Genomic DNA, 24253 nt, shown 5'->3' with positions numbered 1-24253 from the left:
CAGTTATTTGTACAATAATAAAAAAAATGCAGTTTTTTCCAAAATGAAAAAGCTTGTGCCCTTCTGAAACATCAGTATAGTTGGAATGTGCATTAAGTGCAAAGTTAGCTCTTAAATAAAAGCAAAGTGTCATGTCATAGGGCAATAATTCTTCCCAACACGAGGGACTTTAGCTATACATTTACATGAAAATCATGTACTGATTATCCCTGAACAACCCATGTCTTCATCCTTGTCCAGTTGATTATCCCCTTTGTTTCTAGGGTGGAGCTAAGAACAGTCTCGCAATCATTTACCCACTTCATGGAAGTACAGGTTGGCACATATACATAACATGACAATAGAAAATAAGATATAGTAAATTAGATTCCTAAACTTAGGTTCCAAGTCTCCTTGTCGATACCAGTAGATCTAGAAAGGAAAGTGATTTTGCATTAGAAATAAAGTCAGGTATTTATATGCAAGATAAACAGGCTACAGTTCAGTGCAGGAGTAAGTAACTGTGAAACAAAGAACTACTAGCGTTTTCTTTAACATTTCCCCCCCCCCCCCCCCCCCCTTAAATCGGACTAATGAAGAGAGCAGTTAATAGAAGGAAACCTGACTGAAGACTAAGCAGTAGGAACAACCACCCATCTCTCTCTTTCAGCATTCTTGTGGAATGCACTTCCACACTTTAGGGAGATACTAACCCCTCATGTATTGGCTGCCAGTATCAGTCAGCTTACTTACCGTTCCTATAGACATAAGAGTTTCATTTTGAGACATGTGAATTATGCAAGCAACGAGACTGGTGAGCTTGCTTTGCAAACAGTAAGGCCTGGTCCACACTAGAGAATCAGGTCAGTTTAACTATGGTGGTTGGGCTGTGAGAAATCCACACCCCTGAGCAGTGTAGTTAAACAGACCTAAGTCCTTGTGAAGGCAGCACTAGGTTGACAGAATTCTTCTGCCTGCCTACCTACCCCACCACCTCTCAAGGAGGTGGAAGTACCTATGCTGACAGGAGAATCCCTTTTGTCAGCATAGGTAATGTCTATACTGAAGCACTACAGCAGTGCAGTTGTAGCATTTTAAGTGTAGACAAGCCCTTATCTTCAGATGTGTCAATAAGCCATTAACATGTCAAGTAGATTTGTTATTTCAATGGTGGTTTGAAAGCTAGGAAATTCACAGTTAAACAAATTGGAGTAAAAAAATAAAAATCCTCCTAATGATTGCCAGAAAATCTTTACATACTTGAGATGCCAACTTTAACTCTGCTTGTGTCCCTATCCTCCCTTTCCTGTGGCAGCTCCCACCAGTACAGAAGTTAAGTCTTGCCTGTTGTGTATGAAGACACACCATAACTAGGAGGCCTACAAAATTCACGGCTGTGAAAATCGTGCCATGGACCATGAAAGCTGATCTCCGGCCACCCAGCTCTGAAGACAGAGCAGAGAGCAGGGGTTGCTGGCCGGGCGTCCAGCTCTGAAGGTTGCACTGCTACCAGCAGCAGCACAGTAAGAGTGGCAATCCCGTGACCCCCTTTTGGGTCAGGGCCCCCAGTTTGACAAACGCTGTGGTGAAATCACACACTGTGTTAGTCATGGCATAAATAACAAAATTTCGAGATGTGTAACAAAGCTATGAAATCTATTTATACTGTGACCAACCTGCAAAAAAGTGTGATTTCTCCGTGATTTAAGTAAACCCCTAACCATAGCATAGTCTTGTTGTAGGATGTGACCTGTACAGACTGTAGCAGGCGCATAGACAAGCCTACTGTGAATATATGTTAAATATTGGGATGTTGTGGCCTGGATGCTCAGGAGGGGACAATAGGAGAACAGAAGATATTTGATAGAAAGTCTATCCCTCTGCACTCGCAGAATAAACATAAGATATCTACCTTTGACCAATATCCAGTGTTTTACCAGATTTCAAGTGCACCATGTACTATAATCTACAGCTGCCATACTTAGAGGGTAGGTGTAGGTAGTTCATTACTGTATTATGAAAAACAAAGGATCTATTATGGTACATAAAATACAATTGTGTATATTTCACAATAAATGTAGCAATACTTACAAGTATGCCAGCAGAAACACTACACAAGGAGATGCAGAAAGCAAAAAATATATTCACTGGTTTTGGAGGTAGTTGAGGAAAGATAAAAGCACTGATCAGAGTGACCTGTACAGAGGAATACAGAGAGACAATGTTTTCATAATGGCAAAAAAACCCATCCACACCCACTCAGGGAAGCAGAGTTATGAAGTGACCAAGGAAACAGTTTAGGATTCCACTTTGGGTGTGTCTCACTACACCCAATACCCACCCACCATGGCGAGAGGCAAGGTGGAGGTATAGGAGGTTGGAAAGGACTAGGGACAGGATTTTTAAATAACTAAGTACCCCTAACCACATGGGCACAATCCTTAGTGATTGTACAATAGTGGCCCAATACAATCCTCATGTCCATGTAGAAGGACAGATGGAAATGGAAAATTCGAAGGTCACACACAGAAATTTAAGGAAGAAAGAGCCCTGTAGAACTCCTCATGTATTAACCAGAATAGTGCTCCTTCTGGCAGTCTTGAAAGATATCCTGCTCCCAGAGGACTGTAACCATCCCTCATGGATGCAGGCCTTGCCACATTATCTTGTGCCTTGTCACCTCAAGGACCAGCTCATACATAATTGGGTTTAATTTTGAAGGCCAGTCAAAAAGTTCCAACTGGCTATATAGCATGTGGCTAAATGTTAAGCCAACTAAACCAAAAAAATACTGCAGCAGAGTGTCTTACTCTTTGAGGCAGCTAATTTACAAACATGCAAATGGTCCCCAGCTATCTTCCAAACTACTTCCCCACCTATGCTTCATGCCAGAATTATTGCTTGGAAGGGATGTTTCTGCTACATGTCTCTAAGGTGAAGCTCAAGGGAGTTGAGGCTGGAGGTTCTCTGTGATGGGCATGGCATTCTATCCTGGTTTTGTTCAAGGGTTTTCTTTCTCTGGACTTTCCAATAACAGGCTGGATTCCCTGAATATTCAGGCTTCAAATGCTACCCATCATGTTGGCTCTCAAAAGGCAGGAGAGTCAGCGGCTACCATCACAGATCATGGAGTAGACTCCCCATTTTTGTGATAGCATTTGGTTCTTTCAAGAGCTGGAGGAAAGCACAGTGAGATAGAACAGCAATGGGCGCCTCAAACACATGTAAAAATTTCATCCAGCACTAGGGAGTGCAACTGAAGAGTTCCTTTCTTGGGTGGATTTGGGGAACTTTATTACTTGTTTTAAAAAGGACTCAGTTCCCACAAAGCGGCAGCAGAAAATAAAACTACCAAAAGAAAATGGCATTCTCCCTTCCCTAAAGGCAAAGGGTCTCACATGACTAGCAAGCCAGTGTGCAAGGTATGGAAGCACTTGGGGCTAAAACCTAGGCCCACTCAAGTCAGTAGAAGTTTTGCCATTAAAACTTCAACAGAATCAGGATTTGAACCATAGAAGGAAAAATGTAGTTTGGGAAGTGGAATACTTACTATAAGCAGCAAGGATGTTAAGATACCAACAGCTAAGTTGATGATTCGATCCTGGAAAAAGGAAGAAAAGGAGAAAAGTAACACACTTGGTCATTTCATTTATCCTAACATTTGATTAATGTGTGAATTACAATAATATGTAGATGCCCTAAGAGAGATCAGGGTGCCATTGTACTATGCACTGTACATACACAGTGAGGGGCTCAGCCCCCAAGGAGCTTTCAATTTATGTAAACAAGACAAACCAATTTTTTTAAATTCCATCCTTTATCTATATGCAGTTCTACTTTCAAATGTAACTACGTCTCACTGGAGATTTTCCACTGTGGATTGAGGGAAGATTTGCTGACTTCCATGACAAAAAGTAAGCTGCTACTCCTTTCAACTCCTACAAGCCCTGCAGAGCTGACACCATTCTGAACGAGAGAGCTGGAGTCTGTTTCCTGTGCATTAACAGTGGATTTTTTTTTTTTAAAACACCACTTTCCTGTGTTACTGTACCCTCACACCTGTGTAAACCCACTAAAATAGCAGGATTGCACAGGGCTCGCTCTCTCTCACACACACACACACACACACTTTAACCTGCAGAATCTTTATTACTAGCAATGATGAAGGAGAGAACCCAGATTGAGACAGGTCTTAGGTCAAGTTTGTAGGGCTCAGGGAGGACCACCTACCATCTTTGTACTTTGAAACCAAGTGAGATCTGTTCCCCAAGTTAGACACCTACATGACTTGGTGGTGATGGGGGACTTCAACTACTCAGACATCTGTTGGGAAAATAACACAGCAGGGCACAGATTATCCAACAAGTTCTTGGAATGTATTGGAGACAATTTTTTTATTTCAGAGGGTGGAGAAAGCTATTAGGGGAAAAGCTGTTCTAGATTTCGTTTTAACAAATAGTGAGGAACCGGTTGAGAATTTGAAAGTGGAAGGGAGCTTGGGTGAAAGTGATCGTGAAATGGTAGAGTTCACGATTCTAAGGCAAAGGTTCTTAAACTGTGATCCGCGGACCACCTAGTGGTCTGCAAGTTCCATTCATGTGGTCCGCGGATAGTTCCCTCTAAGGCGTGCACCTGGGCAGCCGCACATGAGAATGAAGGGCCACCCACCTAATTAGTGGAGCCAACCTGACATGGCTCCACTAATTAGGTGCCTGGACCCTGGAGAATACGCACATGTAAGGTGAGGTGGTGACCTTCTGGGGGGGCAGGTATAGGGGGTAGGTGGGAGGGGGCAGTGGGGTGAGAAGAGGGGGAGGGGGAATTTGGGACATGCAGGGCTGCAGCCGCCAGAAGAAGAGGCGACTTTTCCCAGCTCCAGGGCTATGGTTACCGGGGACAGACGGCCCTCCTGCCCGGCCTCAGCTCTGTGGCAGGGGAGAGACCCCCCTCCTTCCCAGCCCCAGCTTGGGTGCTGCTGCGATAGGAGAGAGAGGGCACATCCATTGCATTAGAAAGGTAAGACTGCTGTTATTAAAATATGAGTTGTGTGCTTTTATTTGTAGAACAAAAAATTGTTTTTTTTAAATAGTGCTTTTATCCAAAGCACTTTACAGTAGTTAGCTAATGGTACAAACAACATTTGAAAAGATCATTAAGTGGTCCACTGACACCCTCAGCAATTTTCAAGTGGTCCATGAGAAAGAAAAAAAAAAAAAAAGTTTGAGAACCACTGTTCTCAGGAATGGTAGGAGGGAGAACAGCAAAAGAAAGACAATGGATTTTAAGAAGGCAGACTTTAGCAAACTCAGGGAGTTGGTAGATAAGATCCATGGGAAGCGAGTCTAAGGGGAAAAACAATTGAAAACAGTTGGCAGTTTTTCAGAGAGACATTAAGGGCACAAGAGCAAATGATCCCACTGCATAGGAAAAATAGGAAGTCTGGCAAGAGATCACCCTGGCTTAACAAGAAGATCTTCAATGATCTAAAAATCAAAAAGAGTCCTACAAAAAGTGGAAACTGGGTCAAATTACAAAGGATGAATACAAACAAAACACAAGTATGTAGGGACAAAATTAGAAAGACCAAGGCACCAAAAGAGATCAAACTAGCTAAAGACAAAAGGTAACAAGAAAACATTCTACAAAAACATTAAAAGCAAGAGGAAAACCAAGGACAGGGTAGGCCTCAATGAGGGGGGGGGGGACGACAATAACAGAAAATGTGGAATTGGCAAAGGTGCTTAATGGACTTCTTTGTTTCGGTTTTTACCAAGAAGATTGATGGTGATTGGATGCCTAACATAGTGAATGCCAGTGAAAATGAGGTAGGATCAGAGGCTAAAATAGGGAAAAAGAACAAGTTAAAAATTACTGAGACAAGTTAGATATCTTCAGGTCACCAGGGCCTGATGAAATGCATCCTAGAATACTCAAGGAGCTGTCTGAGGAGATATCTGAGCCATTAGCCATTGGAAAAGTCATGGAAGACAGGAGAGATTCCAGAAGACTGGGAAAGGGCAAATATAGTGCCAATCTATAAAAAGGGAAATAAGGACAACCCAGGGAATTACAGACCAGTCCTCTTAACTTCTCTACCAGGAAAGATAATGGAGAAAATAATTAGGCAATCAATTTGAAAACATCTAGAAGATAATAAGGTGATAAGTAACAGTCAGTATGGATTTGTAAAGAACAAATTATGTCAAACCAACCTGATAGCTTTCTTTGACAGGGTAACAAGCCTTGTGGATAGGGAGGAAGTGGTAAACGTGGTACATCTTGACTTTAGTAAAGCTTTTGATACTGTGTCGCATGACTGGCTCATAAACAAACTAGGGAAATGCAACCTAGATGGAGCTATTGTAAGGTGGGTGCAAAACTAGTTGGAAAACCATTCCCAGAGAGAAGTTATCAGTGGTTCAGTCATGCTGGAAGGGCACAATGAGTGGGGTCCCGCAGGGATCATTTCTGGGTCCAGTTCTGTTCAATATCTTCATCAATGATTTAGATAATGATATACAGAGTACACTTATAAAGTGTGTGGATGATACCAAGCTGGGAGGGATTTCAAGTGCTGTGGAGGATAGGATTAAAATTCAAAATGATCTGGACAAACTGGAGAAATGGTCTGAAGTAAATAGGATGAACTTCAATAAGGACGAATGCAAAGTACTCCACTTAGGAAGGAACAATCAGTTGCACACATACAAAATGGGAAATGACTGCCTAGGAAGGAGTACTGCGGAAAGGGATCTGGGGGTCATAGTGGATCACAAGCTAAATGTGAGTCAACAGTGTAACACTGTTACAAAAAAAGTGAACATCATTTTGGGATGTATTTGTAGGAGTGTTGTAAGCAAGACATGAGAAGTAATTCTTCCGCTCTAATTAGGCCTCAACTGGTGTATTGTGTCCAGTTCTGGGTGCCACATTTCAGGAAAGATGTGGACAAATTGGAGAAAGTCCAGAGAAGAGCGACAAAAATGATTAAAAGTCTAGAAAATATTCCCTATGAGGGAAGATTGAAAAAAATTGGGTTTGTTTAGTCTGAAAAAGAGAAGACAGAGGGGACATGATAACAATTTTCAAGTACATAAAAAGGCTGAGGCAGAAGAATTGTTCTTCTTAACTCTGAGGATAGGACAAGAAGCAATGGGCTTAAATTGCAGCAAGGGAGGTTTAGGTTGGACGTTACAAAAAACTTCCTGTCAGGGTGGTTAAGCACTGGAATAAATTGCCTAGGGAGATTGTGGAATCTCCATCATTGGAGATGTTTAAGAGCAGGTTAGACAAACACCTGTCAGGGATGGTCTAGATAATACTTAGTCCTGCCAGGTGTGCAGGGGACTTTTGATGTCCTCTTGAGGTCCCTTCCAGTCCTATGATTCTATGAGAGAGACAGCAGATTAGAATAACACTTCAAAATGGAAAGTTGGGGACTAGAGAAAAGAAACAAGAAAAATGGCAATTTTCCCACTAACAAGCGTTTCTGATCCGAGGCAGAATTCAGTTTAATTTCAGGGACCATCGCTGAATTTGAACCTAGATGACAATGGAAGCCCTAAGCCACTGCAACTTCCCTCTTATGACAGTAGGCAGAACCTTAATTTTCAGGTTGAATAGTGCATGAGAGAGATCAAGACTTCAAAAATTTGGCAGACATCTACCTGCTCACCAGAGACTGATTTGAAAGTCTAGCGAGGTCCAGAGGCAAGTGCCCAAGTGAGAAGGCTAGCTCCACTATCACCCACATCACTGGCTGTCCCAAAGAGCAGAGCACTGGGATTCGCAATAACTTTCATATAGGCCTTTGGCTAGCAGAGGTCTGAAGTGTCACTCTCCCTCTCCTGCTAGCTGCTGAAAGGGAGAAGGAGCTTTCTGTCATCTCCCCTCCCTTCCTCCAGAATGGATCACTGTTGCCCACAGACAAGGGAACAGCAGTGGTGAAACTGACCAATCTTGTTAGTTTCATTCTGCTACTGCTGTGCAAAGCCAGGAACAGAAGCAATGAGAATGGAGCAGTCTGCAGACACCAAGGCAATGCTGCATTACTTTACGCTCCAGGCACATTGGGATGGGTTTTTTGTTTATAAATGGACTCAAATCCTGCAGCAATTGATGGTTTGGAGGCCACATTGAAGCCCATTAGACCAGCAGTACCAATTTATATTAAGCCAGGTAAGACGCATTCAGTTGCTATTCTATAGTAAAGCAGCAGCATTTCGTAACAAGGTTGAACTTTTCTCAAACCTACATTCATTAAAAAGCAAGTGCCTACAGAATGACTTGGCAAAAGAACAAAGGACACAAAGCTGGGGTGGGGGGGCTGTTGGGATACACGTCAGTAATGTCCTTTCCTGGAAATAAAGACTCAAATCTTGCCCCTTTCATCCAGAAATGCTTTAATAGGGACACTGTCAAGTTTAGGGGATTTGTTGTTTTTTTTAAATAAACAGGCTAATCTAAAACTCAAGTTTCTGATACAGCCCCCTTTAAACAGTATGAACAGGATGTTTTTGTAGGTTTTTCCTTTTTTTAAATTTTACATTCCCCCTCCATGCTGATGTGCAAGGGTCTTTAGAAAATGCCATCAGTCCTCCCCTCTCCTATGTGCCTGCCTGCCAGCTCGTCAGTGTCAGCTTTGCTGCTCGGATCATCACTGGTGCACATCCGCTTGCACAGGGGACCCCGCAAAGCTACGTTGCTCGAGCTTCGGCTTCAGCTTTCTGCCCTGGAGCCCACTGAGTCTAATGCCAGCCCTGTTCTCTGACTTATTTTGGCTGACCCCCTCTTTCCCCCCAAACCTGCTCATGACCCCCAGGGGCCCCCAGTTGAGAACCGCTGGTCTAGTACAGGGGTCCTCCATCCTCCCCATATTGGGACACAATTCCTCCCCTTCAGCAAGGTGAGAGTGACTGTGATCCGCTGACGCTTGCATGCAACCTCCCAGCTAAGAATCTCCAGCCTAATGCAACAGTTGTCAGACCCTGGTCTATGGGCCTGTAGAGGTCCTTGGGGCACTTGCTGATCGGCAGAGAGCTTGCTGGCTGACATGACGACGAGTCTCCTTGTCTCCAGCTGCTATATTTAGAGACACTCAACTTTACTTTCCACATGTAAGTAGTTACTGAAGTTGCCACGGGGAAGTTCTGTGATTGCAAATGGGAAGGGAGGTACTCCAGCAGTTAACGCACAGCACTGGGTGATGAAGATCTAGGTTCTAATCCTGTCTCTACCACAGATATGTAGTGTGACCCTGGACAGGTCACTTAACCTCTGTGCCATAGTGTCCACATCTATAGTACTTAGAGATCTGCCTGCACTGTAAGCTGTGCAGGGCAGAGAGAGTCTTTCACTCAGTACGTACAGTGCTATGCACACCTACAGAGCTCAGGGCTAAATGTGCAGCCACCTCTAAGGTAAAGCAGCTGCTCTGTTCCAACAGTGCACAGACCTGTAGAAAGATACCCGAACCAATTGAAGCTACAGGGAGATTTTTCAATAGGTAGAATAGAGGAGTGCCCCAAAGTTGAACCTGGCTCCCCGCACTCTTGCGGAAGCATGCCAAGGGATCACTGGGGGCCACAAACAGACAAACTATTTCACGTCTCTTCTTTTGAGCCACGCTGAGGGTACTGTTTAAAGCATGAAGAGGGAAAGCCTCTCTCAACACCAGTAAAAGAGCAATGTCAAGCATCTCAGATTCACACAGTGGGAACGGCTATGAAGCTTTAAAAAAAAAAAATAATAAAAAAAAAACAGAACCCGTGTTCTGTTCACGGCATACACCCGAGAAGTCTGTTTCTCTCTAACAGTCTTGCAGAAAAGTTGCAATGCAACCCAACTATATTCCTTAGGATTCAGAATGAGCGAACAGAGAGAAAGCAGGCTGCTCACTAAAATAGAAAGGCACAACTCAGCCTGCTTGTAGGCCAGCAGTTCTCAATCCACGGCCCAGTTAGCACACAGCTGTAGGCTAAAAAAAATTGAAAATTTGCTGCTCTTGTCTGGCAGGGGGAGGGGCTGGCTCAGGGGGAGACAGCATCTGGCAGCCTGCTGGAGCACTCCAGCTAGCAAGGGGCTGGGTGAGTGCCACAGTGGGGCAGGATGCAGGAGAGTCGATATCTGGGCAAGTTTGTGCGGCGTGAGGCTCTGGGAACTAGGGGTTTCCTGGGATGCTGCTGCACCTCCAGGTTTTAGGTGGGGTTCCGCTCCTGGTCCAGCGCTGGGGGGTCCCAGCTACCCGCCTTGGGGTTTAAGTCCCAGCTACCCAGGCAGCAGGTCCCAGGGTCCCAACTGCCCGGCCCCAGGCGGCGGGGTCCAGGTCCGGGTCCCAGCTGCCAGCCCCACGCTGCAATGTCCAGCTGCCAGGCCCAGCACCCAGGGCTCCACTCGTGGCCCTGCTCTCTGGAGGGGTCTCTGGGCGGGGGGCACTGGGCATAGGGGACTGTGGGAGGTTTTTGAGGGGGCACTGTGGTTCTCAACCTGCGGCCCACGTAACACATTGTGGGCCACATGATAAATAGCCCACAATGATAAATAGGTTGAGAACCACTGATCTAGGCCAGAGGTCGGCAACCTTCAGCACGTGGCCCATCAGGGTAATCCGCTGGCGGGCCGCGAGACATTTTGCTGACGTTGACTGTCCGCAGGCACCGCCCCCTCAGCTCCCAGGAGCCACAGTTCGCTTTTCCCGGCCAATGGGAGCTGCAGGAAGCAGTGGCAGACCGCGGCTTCCCACAGCTCCCCCCCCCCAGCTCCCATTGGCCGGGAACGGCAAACCGCGGCCACTGGGAACTGTAGGGGGGAGGGGTGCCTGAGGACGGACAAAGTCAGCAAAATGTCTCGCGGCCCGCCAGCGGATTACCCTGATGGGCCACGCGCTGAAGGTTGCCAACCCCTGCTGTAGGCTGTCTGCACAACTGACTCCTGCTAGGTCCAGAGATCCCACACTTCCATACAGAGCTCCCTAGTGTGCAAGCAGGATTAGGAAAAAACCCTGAAATCTAAAGTGACAGCCTACAATTTTAACATCATTTTAAATACCCCACAATATTAAAATGCAAAATCACATCATGGTCCTTTCACGTGGGCTGGGATGAAAGAATGGTCATTGGCCAAGCTCTTTCAACAGCAGCTAGTAATTTTAGGTGCCTAACTGAAGGCTTTAAGGGGCCTGATCGTACTCACCATTTTCTGAAAGTCAGGCCCCTTTAAAAGATCTCGGGTTAGGCACCCAAAATCAGCAGCTGCTTTTGAAAATAATAAAAATAAAAAAATAAAAACTTGCCCATTCTGCCTACAGCCATGGAGTCAGACAAGGCTTTTCCTTCTGTTTGTGTATTAAGTTCGATTCAATCCTAAAATGATGAAATTGCAGGAGTGAGTGAGTGAGAGAGATCCATCAGACAGCTGATCGAAGACTCCAATCCCACATCAGTAACTATAGTAAACATGAAGTCAGAGTGAAAGTTAAAGCAGCAACAAAGCAACACACACAGTCTGCTGGGAACAGTTCTCTAGCTTGTGGCCGGTTTAACAACTAAATCTAGCTGATTAACCAATTCCATTTCAAGGTCTAGCTCCCCATTTCAGGGACGGTTGCAATGAAACCACCTTTCAGGGACTCGAGGTTAAACCCACAAAGAGTGGCTAAAAAGTTCCAAATATACCATCAGCAGAACAAGGTATTTCAGGATACTGGGATTAGAGTAACTGATCCTGAAATCCCAGGATTGCAGAAGTGATCTGAGATTGTATTTCCCAGCACCCAGTGGCACTTCAGCTCCTGGCAGCTTAGCACGGCAAAAAGGTTACACATATATAAGCAGGAAACAAAGATGGCTACGGGGATTGTTAACGGGATGGAGCCTTCCACGACATCTGGTCCCTCCGACTACCAACACAGGTCAGCAGTGACCAGAAGCTGAAACAGACGTCTGTTCGGGACCAATACCCAAAGAGAGCATGAGGTTAGCAGAGTTGCTAGCAAGCAGGCATCTACAACACACACACACACACACACACACACACACACACTACAGCTGTCATCCTCAAAGAGCCCAAAAATGGAGAGAGCCAGATGATCAGAACTATGTCTCACTTCTAGAGGCAATTCCCCCCCCCCCCCCCCCATCAGGAGAGAGGCATGTACGCAAGGAAATGTAGCGAGATCCATACACCTGCTACTTCCTGATTTCTGCCTGCAGAAAGGGCTTCACTTTCCAGAGTCATCATGCAAGAAATCATAGTTACTAACATATGGCATTGCATACAAAAACGTTCAGAACACTACGTCTGCAAAGTCGAGCACTGAAAAATAGCAACTGCTGGGATTAAGGATTGCCCGGGCAACTTTGATTCCGCCCCCTTGTGCATTGTGATACAGGGTTTAATTACACGATCACATACTATTTTCCACAGGGGACTCCTGCCTCATTCAGTGCACAGGATGGACAGTGGTCACCAAGTGGGTAGCTATTCGATACTGCATTTTAGCCTCATCATTCAACAAACAGCCTTCTTTAACTCTCACAATTCAACCCATGCACTGAACACAGAATTATTAGTTTTCTCATTGGCTTTTCTGTGTTGCATTCACCATTGTAGCTAAGTGTCTCAAACTTTTTTTTTTTTTTGAGGCTACCTCTAATTATTTTTGACTGAACAGTTTTACATCAAAACATGCAGTTTTATCAAAATATTTTGTAGGAATGTGTCAAGTTTGACAAAATAGGTAGGAAAAAAGGTATGTGTGTCATATATATGTATATAATTTTAAATGTAATATAGAAGTTGAAATGAAATTACTTTAAGGGAACATTTTGATGATCCCAAACTGTTTTTTTTGTTTGTTTGTTTGTTTTTAATTTTCATTTGCAGGAAATTTTGGCTTCTTGTTCCAATTCAGGATGAAAAAAATTAGAAGTGTTGGAATTTCCTGCAGATTGGATATTCTGGGTTCCCAACCAGCACAATTTATCTTCACCCCACCACTCGGAGGTCAGGGGCATTAGTAACCCCACTTTACAAATAAGGAATGGCGGCAGAGAGAGATTAAGGCCAAAATCATCATCAACTGTCCACTAGTTTTGGGTGCCCAATTTGAGATACCCAGAGCCTGATTTTCAGAGCACTTAGCATTTATTTTATAGTACTTTGTATGTTCAAAGCAAAGCTTTGTTGGGGCTCGTCTACACAGTCCATTAGTCCGCACCAGCATGTCACACACTAACTGGCCCCTGCTGGCATGCACTAAAAAGTTCCCTAGTGCACATGAATGTAGTCCTGTTGTTTAAAACAGTATTACATCAGCATGCAGTAGGGAACTTCTTAATGCATGCCAGCAGGGTCCGCATGGGTCAGGTAGTGTGGGACACACTGGTGAGGACTAAAATGTACACCCCATTAGAGCGGACTAACACACTGTGTAGACAAGCCCTTAAATTGCAGTTGTGAGTACTCTACACTGCTGCAGGTCCGGCCCCAGGTGCCTTAAGTCAGGCACGCAGAAAATGAACACGACTAGTGAAAAGTTTAGTTTAAGTAACTTGCCCACCATTGCACAGAAACTCTGTGGCAGATGCAGGGACAGAATCCAGTTCTCAAGCGCAGCATTCAGGTGCCTTCACTGTGAAAGCCATCCTTTCTCTTCTTGAATCCCCTGAGTCATACCCCACACACCTTCTAACTTGTGCAAAAAATGAGGCAGGGATCCTACAGAAACAGCCAATGCCCATCCTATGCATTGAATGAAGCAGGGGTCCTATGTAAAAAAGTAGTATGTGATCATGTATCATAATGCATATGCACAAGAGGGCCAAATTAAGATAGCCCAGACATTACTCAACCTTGGAGTGCTGGAGTTTGCAATCTTCATGTTCCTTTAATGTAGTTCGCCGTAATTTTTAAAAAAGCAAACAGACATATGCACACCCAGAAGTGCAGCTTGAGGTAGACACCCAGACTGGAAGATTTCAGCCCAAATGGTTGAAGTTTGATAACTAAGCAACTGAAAACAGGGTCTCATAAAGGGAAGTATCAGGCAACCTTAATTCTAGGCAGTGCAATCTGATCCATCCAGGGAGGTGGAGTGGAGGGGGTGATTAAATTAAAAAACCCAACAAAACAAAAAACTTTTTTTTTTTTTATTTAAATAGTAAATTTTCTCTTTTTTAAAAAATAAATCCAAATTTAATATAAAATATGTTAAGGCCTAAACTTAATATGAGCTCTTAGAACAGTTAAATAAAAAAAAATAATGTGCTCTTGGGTGTTTAATTAAATTCCAGTTACCATCCTGACACAAATCATGAGCAAAAAAATTCTCTCGTAAATACGCAATACATCATTCACCATTTTCTAACATTAAAATGTACAATACGAATCTGAAACTATTAAGTTCTATAACTGCTTACTGAGTCAGAGCATACCTCCTAGGTCGCAAAAAGATGTACCAAATCTAGTGTAAAGCCTCTATTTAGTTGTCAACTGACATGTGTTCATGGCTGTATCAGCCAAGGAGAACGCACCCTTTTTAAGAAAATGATTGAAGTACAAATGGAAAAGTTGATTCAAATTGAGGGTTTAAATCCAGGTTTTTCACGTGGTGATGTAAATCAGGATATAAATCGTCTTATTTAAAAAAAAAAAAAAAAAAAAAAAATCAACCCACACTGCTCCACCTAGAACAGACACACACAAGCTATAATCCCAGTTATCAGCCGATTCCAGGGACCACCACCCAAGACGTTTTTGTCCTTCCCCCTCTTCCTTTCCTCCCAGGAGCTGCCTGAGCTGGCTTTGAAGTCTGCATTCTAGCTCCCTCATCCCAGGGCAGTTATGTTCTGGAGGCAGCAGCCTCAGGGGACCTGGAGCACTGTGAAGTTTGAACGCCAGCACAGAACGTCCCTGGGAGATAGAACTCGGCTTCCATTAGCCAGGCTCGTACTGCACAAGCTTCACTCTTGTACTCAACTGTTGCCCTCCTAGGCACTGACTCCGTGGGTGCTCTGAGGCTGGAGCACCCATGGAAAAAAAAAAAAAAAATAGTGGGTGCTTAGCACCCACCAGCCACCTGCCACTCAGCAGGCCCCATGGGTCAGCTGTTTGGTGGTTGGCAGGAGGTGCTCAGGGAGAAGGGGCAGAACAGGGGCAGGAAGAGATGAGGTGTGCTCAGGGGAGGGGAGGGGCGGAAAGAGGCGGAGTGAGGGTGGGGCTTTGGGTGAAGGGACAGATTGGGGGCGGAGCCTAGGGTGGCACAGAGGTGAAGCATCCACCCGGAAAAAAGAAAGTCGGCGCCTGTGCCCTGACCCCTCAGAACAGGGCACATAGGCGCATGAAAGGCTTCTCCGTGACTCATTCTCTAGGGATCAATTCACCCACCACCGCCAAAGAATAACAGAGTTCTATTTAGCAGTATGGCAACGGGGGGTGGGGAAGAGTTAAAATTGCAAAGGGATTCAGGCAAGTACAATGACTTATGCTGGAATTGGCCAGGTGAGTGAGAGGAGCATTTAGCTCAAATTATTTAAGAGCCAAGGGGATCTCTAATGATTTAACATTTCATCCCAAACTCAGTCAGTCCCTCACTCTTATACACCAGCTTCAACTCAATATGAAGTAAGACCTATTACAGATGCCCCCCCCTTCTATAATGAACCCTCGCCAACTTCTTCAGTCCCCAGCAACATGCAAAATACTGTTCTTCATCAAGGAACCCCATCCCCTGCAACTCCTCCTTCTCCAGGAGCTCAGCCATTGTGGAGCACTACACAACTTTGTTATATCATCATAGTGCCCAGAAGCCCCAGTCATGGACCACGCCCCCACTGTGCTAAGCACTAGATGCCTCTTAAGCAAGATTCTCTTTACTCAGTCCAGGAATCCCACCCCTCCAAGCACACTGCAGAGCTCAGGGCATCTGTGGAGTCAAGAGATTTCTACCACCATGCCACGTTCAGTTATCACCCCACCTCTGTGAACTAGTAGCCTTCCAAGTACAGTTGCCATTGCAGCTAGAACAGCTCCCAAAGAGAAGCCTCCCCATATTGCATAGACTCGGACTTTAAGGCCAGAAGGGACCATTGTGATCATCTAATCTGACCTCCTGCACATTGCAGGCCACAGAACCTCACCCACCCACTCCTGTAGTAGACCCCTAAACTCTGGCTGAGTTATTGAAGTTCTACAATCATGATTTAAAGACTTCAAGCCACAGCAAATCCACCATTTACACTAGTTTAAACCTGCAAGTGACCTGTACCCGGTGCTGCAGAGGAAGGCGGAAAAACCCCAGGGTCTCTGCCAATCTGACCTGGGGGGAAATTCCTTCCCAAGCTCAACTATGGTGATCAGTTAGACCCTGAGCACGTGGGCAAGACCCACCAGGCAAACGCCTGGGAAAGAATTCTCTGTAGTAACTCAGAGCCCTCCCCATCTAGTGTCTCATCACCGACCGTTGGAGATATTTGCTGCTAGCAGATCGGCTATATGCCATTGTAGGCAGCCTCATGCCTTCCATAAACTTATCAAACTCAGTCTTGAAGCTAGTTAGGTTTTTTGCACCCACTGCTCCCCTTAGAAGGCTGTTCCAGAACTTCACTCCTCTGATGGGTAGAAACTTTCATCTAATTTCAAACCTAAACTTGTTGATGGCCAGTTTATATCCATTTGTTCTTGTGTCCACATTGGTGCTTAACTTAAATAATTCCTCACCCTCCCTGGTATTTATCCCTCTGATGAATTTATAGAGAGCAATCATCTCTCCCCTCAGACTTCTTTTGGTTAGGCTAAACAAGCCAAGCTCTGAGTCTCCTCTCATAAGGTAGATTTTCCATTCCTTGGATCATCCTAGTAGCCCTTCTCTGCACCTATTCCAATTTGAATTCCTCTCTCAAACATGGGAGATCAGAATTACACATAGTATTTCCCAGATGAGGTCTCACCAGTGCCTTGTATAATGGCACTAACACTTCCCTGTCTCTACTGGAAATACCTTGCCTGATGCATACTAGGTCTGCATTAGCCTTTTTTTACAGCCACATCCTATTGTCAGCTCATAGTCATCCTGTGATCAACCAATATGCCCAGGTCTTTCTCCTCCTCTGTCACTTCCAGCTAATACGTTCCCAGCTTATAGCAAGAATTCTTGTTGTTAGTTCTTAAGTGCACTATTTAATTCACACTATTAAATTTCATCCCATTTTTATTACTCCAGTTTTCAAGGTCCTCCAGATCTTCTTTTATGATATTTTGGTCCTCCTCTGTATTGGCAATACCTCCCAACATTGTGTCATCCACAAATTTTATTCACACACTTCCACTTTTTGTGCCGTCATTTAAAAAAAAAAGGTAAATAAGATTGGTCCCAAAATCATCCCTGAAGAACTCCACTAATAACCTCTCTCCAGCCTGACAGTTCACCTTTCAGTATGACCTGTTGCAGTCTCCTGTCTAAGCAGTTCCTTATCCATCTTTCAATTCTCATATTAATCCCCATCTTCTCCAATTTAACTAATAATTTCCCATATGGAACTGTCTCAAATGCCTTACTGAACTCCAGGTAGATTAAATCTACTGCATATTTCCTTTCTCTATAACTATAAGTTATCGTCTCAAAGGAGGAGATCAGGTTGGTCTGGCACAATCTACCTTTTGTAAAACCATATTGCATTTTATCCCAATTACTGTTCATCTCTATGTCCTTAACTACTTTCTCTTTCAAAGTCTGTTCCAAGGCCTTACACACACTTGAGGTCAAACTTACAGGCCTGTAGTTTCCCAAATCGCTTTTTTCCCCATTTCTTAAAAATAGGAACTACATTAGCAATTCTCCAGTCATAGGGTACAACCCCCCGAGTTTACAGATTCATTAAAAATCCTTGCTATTGGGCTTGCAATTACATGTGCCAGTTCCTTTAATATTCTTGAATGGAGATTATCTGGGGCCCCCGATTTAGTCCCATTAAGCTGTTTGAGTTTGACTTCCACCTCTGATATGGTAATTTCTACTTCCATATCCTCATTCCCATTAGCCACCCTGTCACTGCCCTTAAGTTCTTCATTAACCTTATGAAAAACTGAGGCAGAGTATTTGTTTAGGTGTTGAGCCATACCAAGATTATCTTTAATCTCCACCGCATGCTTAGTGGTCCCCCTTCTTCTTTCCTTCTTTTCTTTTTATTTATATGGCTCATTTCAGCTCAGCACAATCTTCCTATGATTCAGTGCCAGAGGAGCAAAATAAATCAAAGCAGGAGAGATCCAGAAATCCAGGTCAGGCTGAATCCGTGCCAGAAGGGGAGGGATTGGAAAGGGTCATGGTTTTAGCATTCTCCGCCAACTAAAGAAAAGGCTGCTAACTACAGGCTTTCACCCAAGAGTGCCAGATTCTGTACTTTCAATAACAAGTCTGAAGTTATGGTGCCATAATTCAAGCTTAGCCATTTTGTCCTGAACAATGGTCAAGTCCTACCAAACCGTGTTCCAGCAAATGGCAAGGTTTTAAAGAGACATCTGTCATGCCTCGAGGATCCCTCAGCATTTTAATAAGGACTTTGGTACCAGCAGTGCAGGGATCATGTAGGCAGATCCCACTGTTATCACACAACCCATCACAACACAGCCGGTGGGGCTGGGAAGCGAGGGAATGGGAAGTAGAAGACAAGCAGCACCCTAATTGATATACGGCAAGTCTTTTCAGTTTAGAGTGGTAGCTAAGCCCAGTCTACCTGATGTCTGCTTAGTGGCCCCTCAGCAGCTCCTGGTGAAAGGGTGTCCGTTTTATTAATTTCACAATACATCACCCACATCGCTGTCAGACTTGAGAGAGGCTGCAGTGCACAGGAATTGAGGAGTATCTCGGTCAGTAGTTTGGAAGCCCGCTAGTGGGCCTCCCAGTTTTCTCCTGCAGATGCCACCAGAACACTTTATAAAGCAGCAGCGTATGAATGTAGCTAGGTTTGTAAGTTTGGGTACAGTTAGTAAACACAGTTATTTGGAATATGACGGTGTCCCTGTGGTTCCCTTATAATCTTAGTATCACGTAAAGAGTAAGGCAGAGCTAGTGCCCTGAGGTATTCAAGTCTAGACATGGTGCCTCCAGATTAGATTTGAGTCATACTGGAATTGTACCATTTGCTGTCCATGCTATATCCATCCTAAGGGTAAGTGGTGGACTTCAGTGCTAATAAAAAAAGTGCTTGGGTGCTATAGTCTCTCACACACACTTCAACAAAGGGGTAGGAAGTTAATGTGGTGTGAAGAGTTTAAAAAAAAAAATGGAGGCCCCGATTCTGCAATCAGCTCCATGTGCGCAGAGCCCTGCACTCCTGTTGAGCTCTTCCACGGTCAATAGGGCTCCGCACAGGGGTACATTGCTGTGGCCAAAGCTGGGGAGCCGTTAAACAGAAAATTGTAATAAAAACCCTTCCCGTTGTCTATTACCCTCCTAGATGAGGAAAAAGAACTGAAAGGGACAGATATCGCCTTTTAGATATTCACTGCATATTTATCCCTTATATTTTGGGCACCTCTGAAGTTAGCTTGACTGGCACTTTTTGGTTTCTCCAGGCAACGATGATGGCAGAACACAACTAATGCTCTTTCTGGAGCTAAGTTCAAGAGCCCAAAGGGTTGTTTTTCCAGGGCTCTCACAAAGCCAGAAGCTGTGTATAATTTTGAAGGTGCACGGTAATGAATCCACAGCTATCTAGGAGTTCTCAGCTGTCACTCAGCGGCATATCATGCCCACTCAGAACTTCATGGCATCAACAGGGATCAAACTCACATCCTCCTACTCCAGAAGGCCAGGCCCTACCATTTAAACTACAAGGATAAATCATGAAAGACTAGGAATTCGACTAAGTCACTGTACTATAGAGTCAGTCTCACGCGCTCTCTGTGGCTTTATGAATGTGTAAGTATTTATCCCCCGTGGAACAGTCATTGGGCCAAAGAGAGAATGGCTCTGTAGTCCAGTGGTTAGGACGCCCACCAGGGAGAGGGAGACCTGGCATCCAGTCCCCCTACTCCATTTACTTTCATTTTTTTAATCCAGAGTGGAACAACTTCAACAGGGGGGACTGAGGGAGCCCCATATCAGAATAGCCCGAAGCCCAGTGGTTAGAGAACTCTCCTCAGAGGATTTTAACTGTGGTCTCCCACCTTTCCCCGCCTCCAGCAGAAAGAGAGAATTGCACTTGGGATGTGGGAGGCCCAGGTTAATGCTCTACTCACGGGGCTAGAAGTTATGAAATGGGCACCTCGCACCCCACCTTTTGAAGGGGACCCAATCCTGTAGGCAGCCTCTAAACCCATCTACCAGATTGGGCCCAACAAGCAATTTAGGTGCCTAAACACTTATCCTCCCCCAGTGCATGAATCACTGAATCACTCTGTGGCTCTGGACAACAATAGCAAGGCAGCAGTGTGCAAGCCCAGAGGCAAAAAACTTAGACACAGAGGAAACTTTTACCCTGAAAACTTAGGCACTAAATGTAGCCACCTACAGGGTTCAGGGAGAATTATGGATTACAGGGGAACCCAAACTGGGATTTAGGCACCTAAGTATCTTTGCTGATCTGGGCCTTAGTTACTGGCAATATAAATAGCGTTGCAAAAAGTAGTTCCCGCCATCTAGCACCCCCCCACACCCCAAAATGGGTCATGTTCAAAACATGTGACATTCTCTAATTAAGAGGAGTCAGGGGACAAATTCCCCCCATAACCCCGACCTTTTGAAATAATCCCACAAAACCAGAAAATTGTAAAGTAAGTTTGCCATGGCGAAGTATTTTGCCAAGTTGCACAAAGACCCTATTATTAGAAGATCCCACAAGACTGAGCAACACACACCATGTGCTCGGCATATATAGTTGGTAGGGTGACCAGATCGCCTGATATTAGGAGCTTTGTCTTATTTACACAACCATATCCCCCAATTCTTCCCCACAAAAAACCCAGGGTCCTGATTTTTCACCCTTGCTATCTGGTCAACCTTGCAACTGGGCAAGTCACATCCACATTACACAACACCACCATTGCACAATCTCAGCATTCGTTTTCAAGACAGCCCTGTGCAAGGCACCCTATCGCAACTGCTGACATGGGACACTACAGAGGCTCTGAAGTAGCCTTCAAACTCTGCAAATAATCCCTGTGGCTCTGTGCCTTTAGATCAAACAACAAAATCTCTATTCAACCCCCTGCCTTCCAGAGGCCCTAGTACAGCTGTGAAGTGCCACTGTGGGTGTGGAGGTACTTCTTGCTAGAGCAGTTCAATTTTTATTTTATTTTTAAAAAGGGGGGGGGCGGGGATGATGCAATTAATGACTACTAAGAGACTGAGTAAGCTCCTTATTGCACATGAAAATGCCCAATACTCAGGGCGGCTAGGGTGACCAGACGTCCCAATTTTATCGATGTTCGGTCGGGACACTGGACAAAAAAGCAATTTTGCCCTCCACTCCGGCCCCCCCCGACCCCGACTCCGCCCCCTCCTTCCCCCATTGGATTCCTCCATGGAGGGAGGAGGTTAGGAGGAGGGATGTGTGGAGGGGGGATGGAGTGAGGAGGGTCGGGCAACTACCAGGAGCATGGGAGGGGAAGGGAAAGTTGCCGTGGCTGCCGGGGGCTAGCTAGGCATGGCCCGGGCTGCGTGCAGGCAGCAGCCGGGGCTGGCTCTGGCCCGGGTGGGCAGCGCAGACCGGGGGCGTGGGCCGCCAGAGACACGCGGCGAAGAGGGGCTGCGGGGGTCGAGACTTGTCCCAGGCGGGGAGGCCGGCGGACAGGGGCGAGGGGCCAGCCGGGGTCCCCATAAACTTCCCTGCCGCTGCCAGGGAGCCCCGCGCCTCTCCTGCTCGGCTGCGCTCCAGCGGCTCGCCCCGCCGGGAAGGAGCCGCTGGAGCGCAGCCGAGCGGGAGAGGTGCAGGGCTCCTTGCCGGCGGCGGGACGCGCCGCATGTGCCCACGGCGGGCTGGGAAAAGCCCTGGCTCCTGCCCGTTGCCCAGCCTGGAGCCCCGGGGAGCCCCTCAGGAGACCGGCCGCTGCTGTGGCTCAGCTGTGCCAGCCCCGGTCCCCTACACGCCCGCGCTGCGCTGCCCCCGGGTCCCCGGCTCACATACACCGCCGCTTATCAGTGTGACCCCCTCCCCCCCCCATGCCCTCTTTATCCCCAGCCCCCTCTGCATCGGGGCCAGCTTTTGCCCTGGGGTGGGCAGCACGTGCGGCCGGCGCGGCTGGGACCTGCTAATGCCCCCCACCCCTGCGAAACTGCTTTTTTTTTTTTTTTTTGCTCCGCCGCCATTTTTTTTGCTCCACTCCCCCGCATCCCGATATTTCATCCCTGTGATCTGGTCACCCTAGGGCCGGCTCTACTGTTTTTGTCGCCCCAAGCAGCGCACAGAATTGCCACCGCAGATGGCGGGGGCAGTCTGCGTGCCGTTACGGCAGCACACGCGTTTCCGCGGCGGCGGCAATTTGATGGCAGCTTCTGTCTTCAGCTGGAAGACAGAAGCCGCTGAATCGCCTCCGTGGGTAGCTGAACATAGAAGCTGCCGCCGAATTGCCACCGCCGTGGAAACGCGCGAGCCGCCCTAACTGGACACAGACTGCCCCCGCCATCCGCAGCGGCAGTTCGGCGCGCTGCTTGGAGCGGCAAAAACCACAGACTGCCACCCCTTGCCGACTGCCGCCCCAAGCATCTGCTTGGAACGCTGGTGCCTGGAGCCGGCCTGCCAATACTGCTTTCCAACAAACTGAGTAGCTCTCTCAGCTTCAGAAAGGAGCCCTTCAGTAGCCAGCTCTTGGAGGGGAAAGGGGGCAGCAGAGAGATCTCTCCAAAGCACAATCAGGTCTTACCCTTGCTGAAGTTTCTCCAAAGAGAGGTCTGTTGTCCAGTCCACCAGTGCCATAGGTTCTAGTTGTATAGTCTTCCATTTCCCCTCCCCAAAAGAAATCGGTCGTGTCACTCACACACAGAGAGAGATTATCTCAAAACAAAACCATCCCTGTCTCAAGAGGCCTTAAGCCCATGGCACAGTATGTGTGAGCAAGAGTTATTTATGGAAAATACATCTCTCCTGGCTTTGGGTGCTTCACACAACACGTGGCTCAGAGCCAAGGATCCAAGCCTCCCCTCCAAGCCTTCGCTTTCTTCTTCATGATCAGAAGCTGCTGCCTGCCAGAGACAAACACAAACGAGAAATATTGGACCTTTTTTGTTAGCTCTAAGGCAGCGTGGTTGATTTATTATCGTTTATTTCCCCTAATGGAACTAATCAAGGCTGTTAATAGGGAGCCCATGCCAGGATTCTTTTCTCCCCCACCCCCAACAAAAGCTCTGTTCTTTTGGAGATCAATTAAACAAAACTACCTTTCTGCAGCTGCTGCCCCCACCCCAGCATCACGGCTCCTAGTTCAAAGCTCACGAGCGGAGGTGGGCAGAGGGGGGAAAAGTCTCGTGGGAAAGCCCCAGCTTTTCCCCCCTCCCACCGGATTCGCTACTGGTGCTCACCCAAGCAATCAGATTAGACTCGGTGCAGGGTATTTATCAGGGAAGGGGGTGCCGAGCCTATGCCAAAGGTTACAATAGAAAATAGCGCTTTCCTGCCCTTCTGCTAGAACTTGTTTGCTGGGAAGGGAGAGGGGGCAAGGAGTGATTATTTAAAAAAAAAGCCAACAGAATTTTATAGTAAGAGGGAATTAAGTGGTTGATCCAGGGATTTCTGGTCCCCTTCCATTTTAAATCAAGCCGCCGCAGCCCGCAATAAACTTCGATTCGTGTCCCGCTTGCTTTTCTATTATAGTCAGCTGCTCCCCCTCCCCCAAGAATAACCCTTCTTTTCCCGGAGATCTGCAGCGGCCTGAGCAAAGGGGGAGGGGAAAGAGCCAGGCACCAACCCCTTTCATCCATCCCTTGAAAGATTGATTCGTCTCTTAAGGGAAAACACACAAACGCTGACGACCAAAAACAAAGCAATCCCGATCAGAGAAACTGAAATGCCCGACCTGATCACTTTCCCCTTCCCTCCTTCTCCTGCCCCGACAGTGCACCCCCGTACATACCCCAAGCATGAAGCCCACCCCCTTCTACACACACCCCTCTGGGGAACATGTGCCCAAGAGGCCACAGTAGCAAACGTTCAGAAACAGAGCGTTGGCGTTGTTAAGATTCCATCGGTGCTACTTACCCCCGTAGTGTACCTCAGGGAAGCTACAACAGATACAACCACCCCTGTCCCTGCACTGGTTAATATCCTTCCAAGCGCTGTCG

At 46.2% G+C, this 24253-nt stretch overlaps 1 protein-coding gene across 1 annotated transcript; it reads right to left on the bottom strand.

Annotated features, from left to right (window-relative positions):
- Nucleotides 1-252: 252 nt before the first annotated feature.
- On the bottom strand, nucleotides 253-24253 carry TMEM243 (transmembrane protein 243). The gene is made up of 5 exons (XM_054016994.1): nucleotides 24171-24253; nucleotides 22840-23158; nucleotides 3530-3580; nucleotides 2071-2175; nucleotides 253-411 (listed from the first exon to the last, which is right to left on the bottom strand). Exons 2-5 carry the CDS (start codon nucleotides 22915-22917, stop codon nucleotides 289-291), a joined length of 357 nt encoding a protein of 118 aa, XP_053872969.1. The 5' UTR covers nucleotides 22918-23158; nucleotides 24171-24253; the 3' UTR covers nucleotides 253-288.

Source organism: Malaclemys terrapin, chromosome 1 (assembly GCF_027887155.1).
Source record: "Malaclemys terrapin pileata isolate rMalTer1 chromosome 1, rMalTer1.hap1, whole genome shotgun sequence".
NCBI lineage: Eukaryota > Metazoa > Chordata > Testudines > Emydidae > Malaclemys > Malaclemys terrapin.
The sequence above is the reverse complement of the archived record's forward strand: the minus strand, read 5'-3'. Positions and strand labels throughout refer to the sequence as shown.

Coding starts and splice junctions, on each gene's coding strand:
- TMEM243 (XM_054016994.1), bottom strand. CDS start 22,917: ATGGAAGACTATACAACTAGAACCTATGGCACTGGTGGACTGGACAAC. Junction 2,176..3,529: donor TAACATCCTTGCTGCTTATA/GTAAGTATTCCA, acceptor TCCTCTGTACAG/GTCACTCTGATCAGTGCTTT. Junction 412..2,070: donor GTGTTTCTGCTGGCATACTT/GTAAGTATTGCT, acceptor TTTCCTTTCTAG/ATCTACTGGTATCGACAAGG.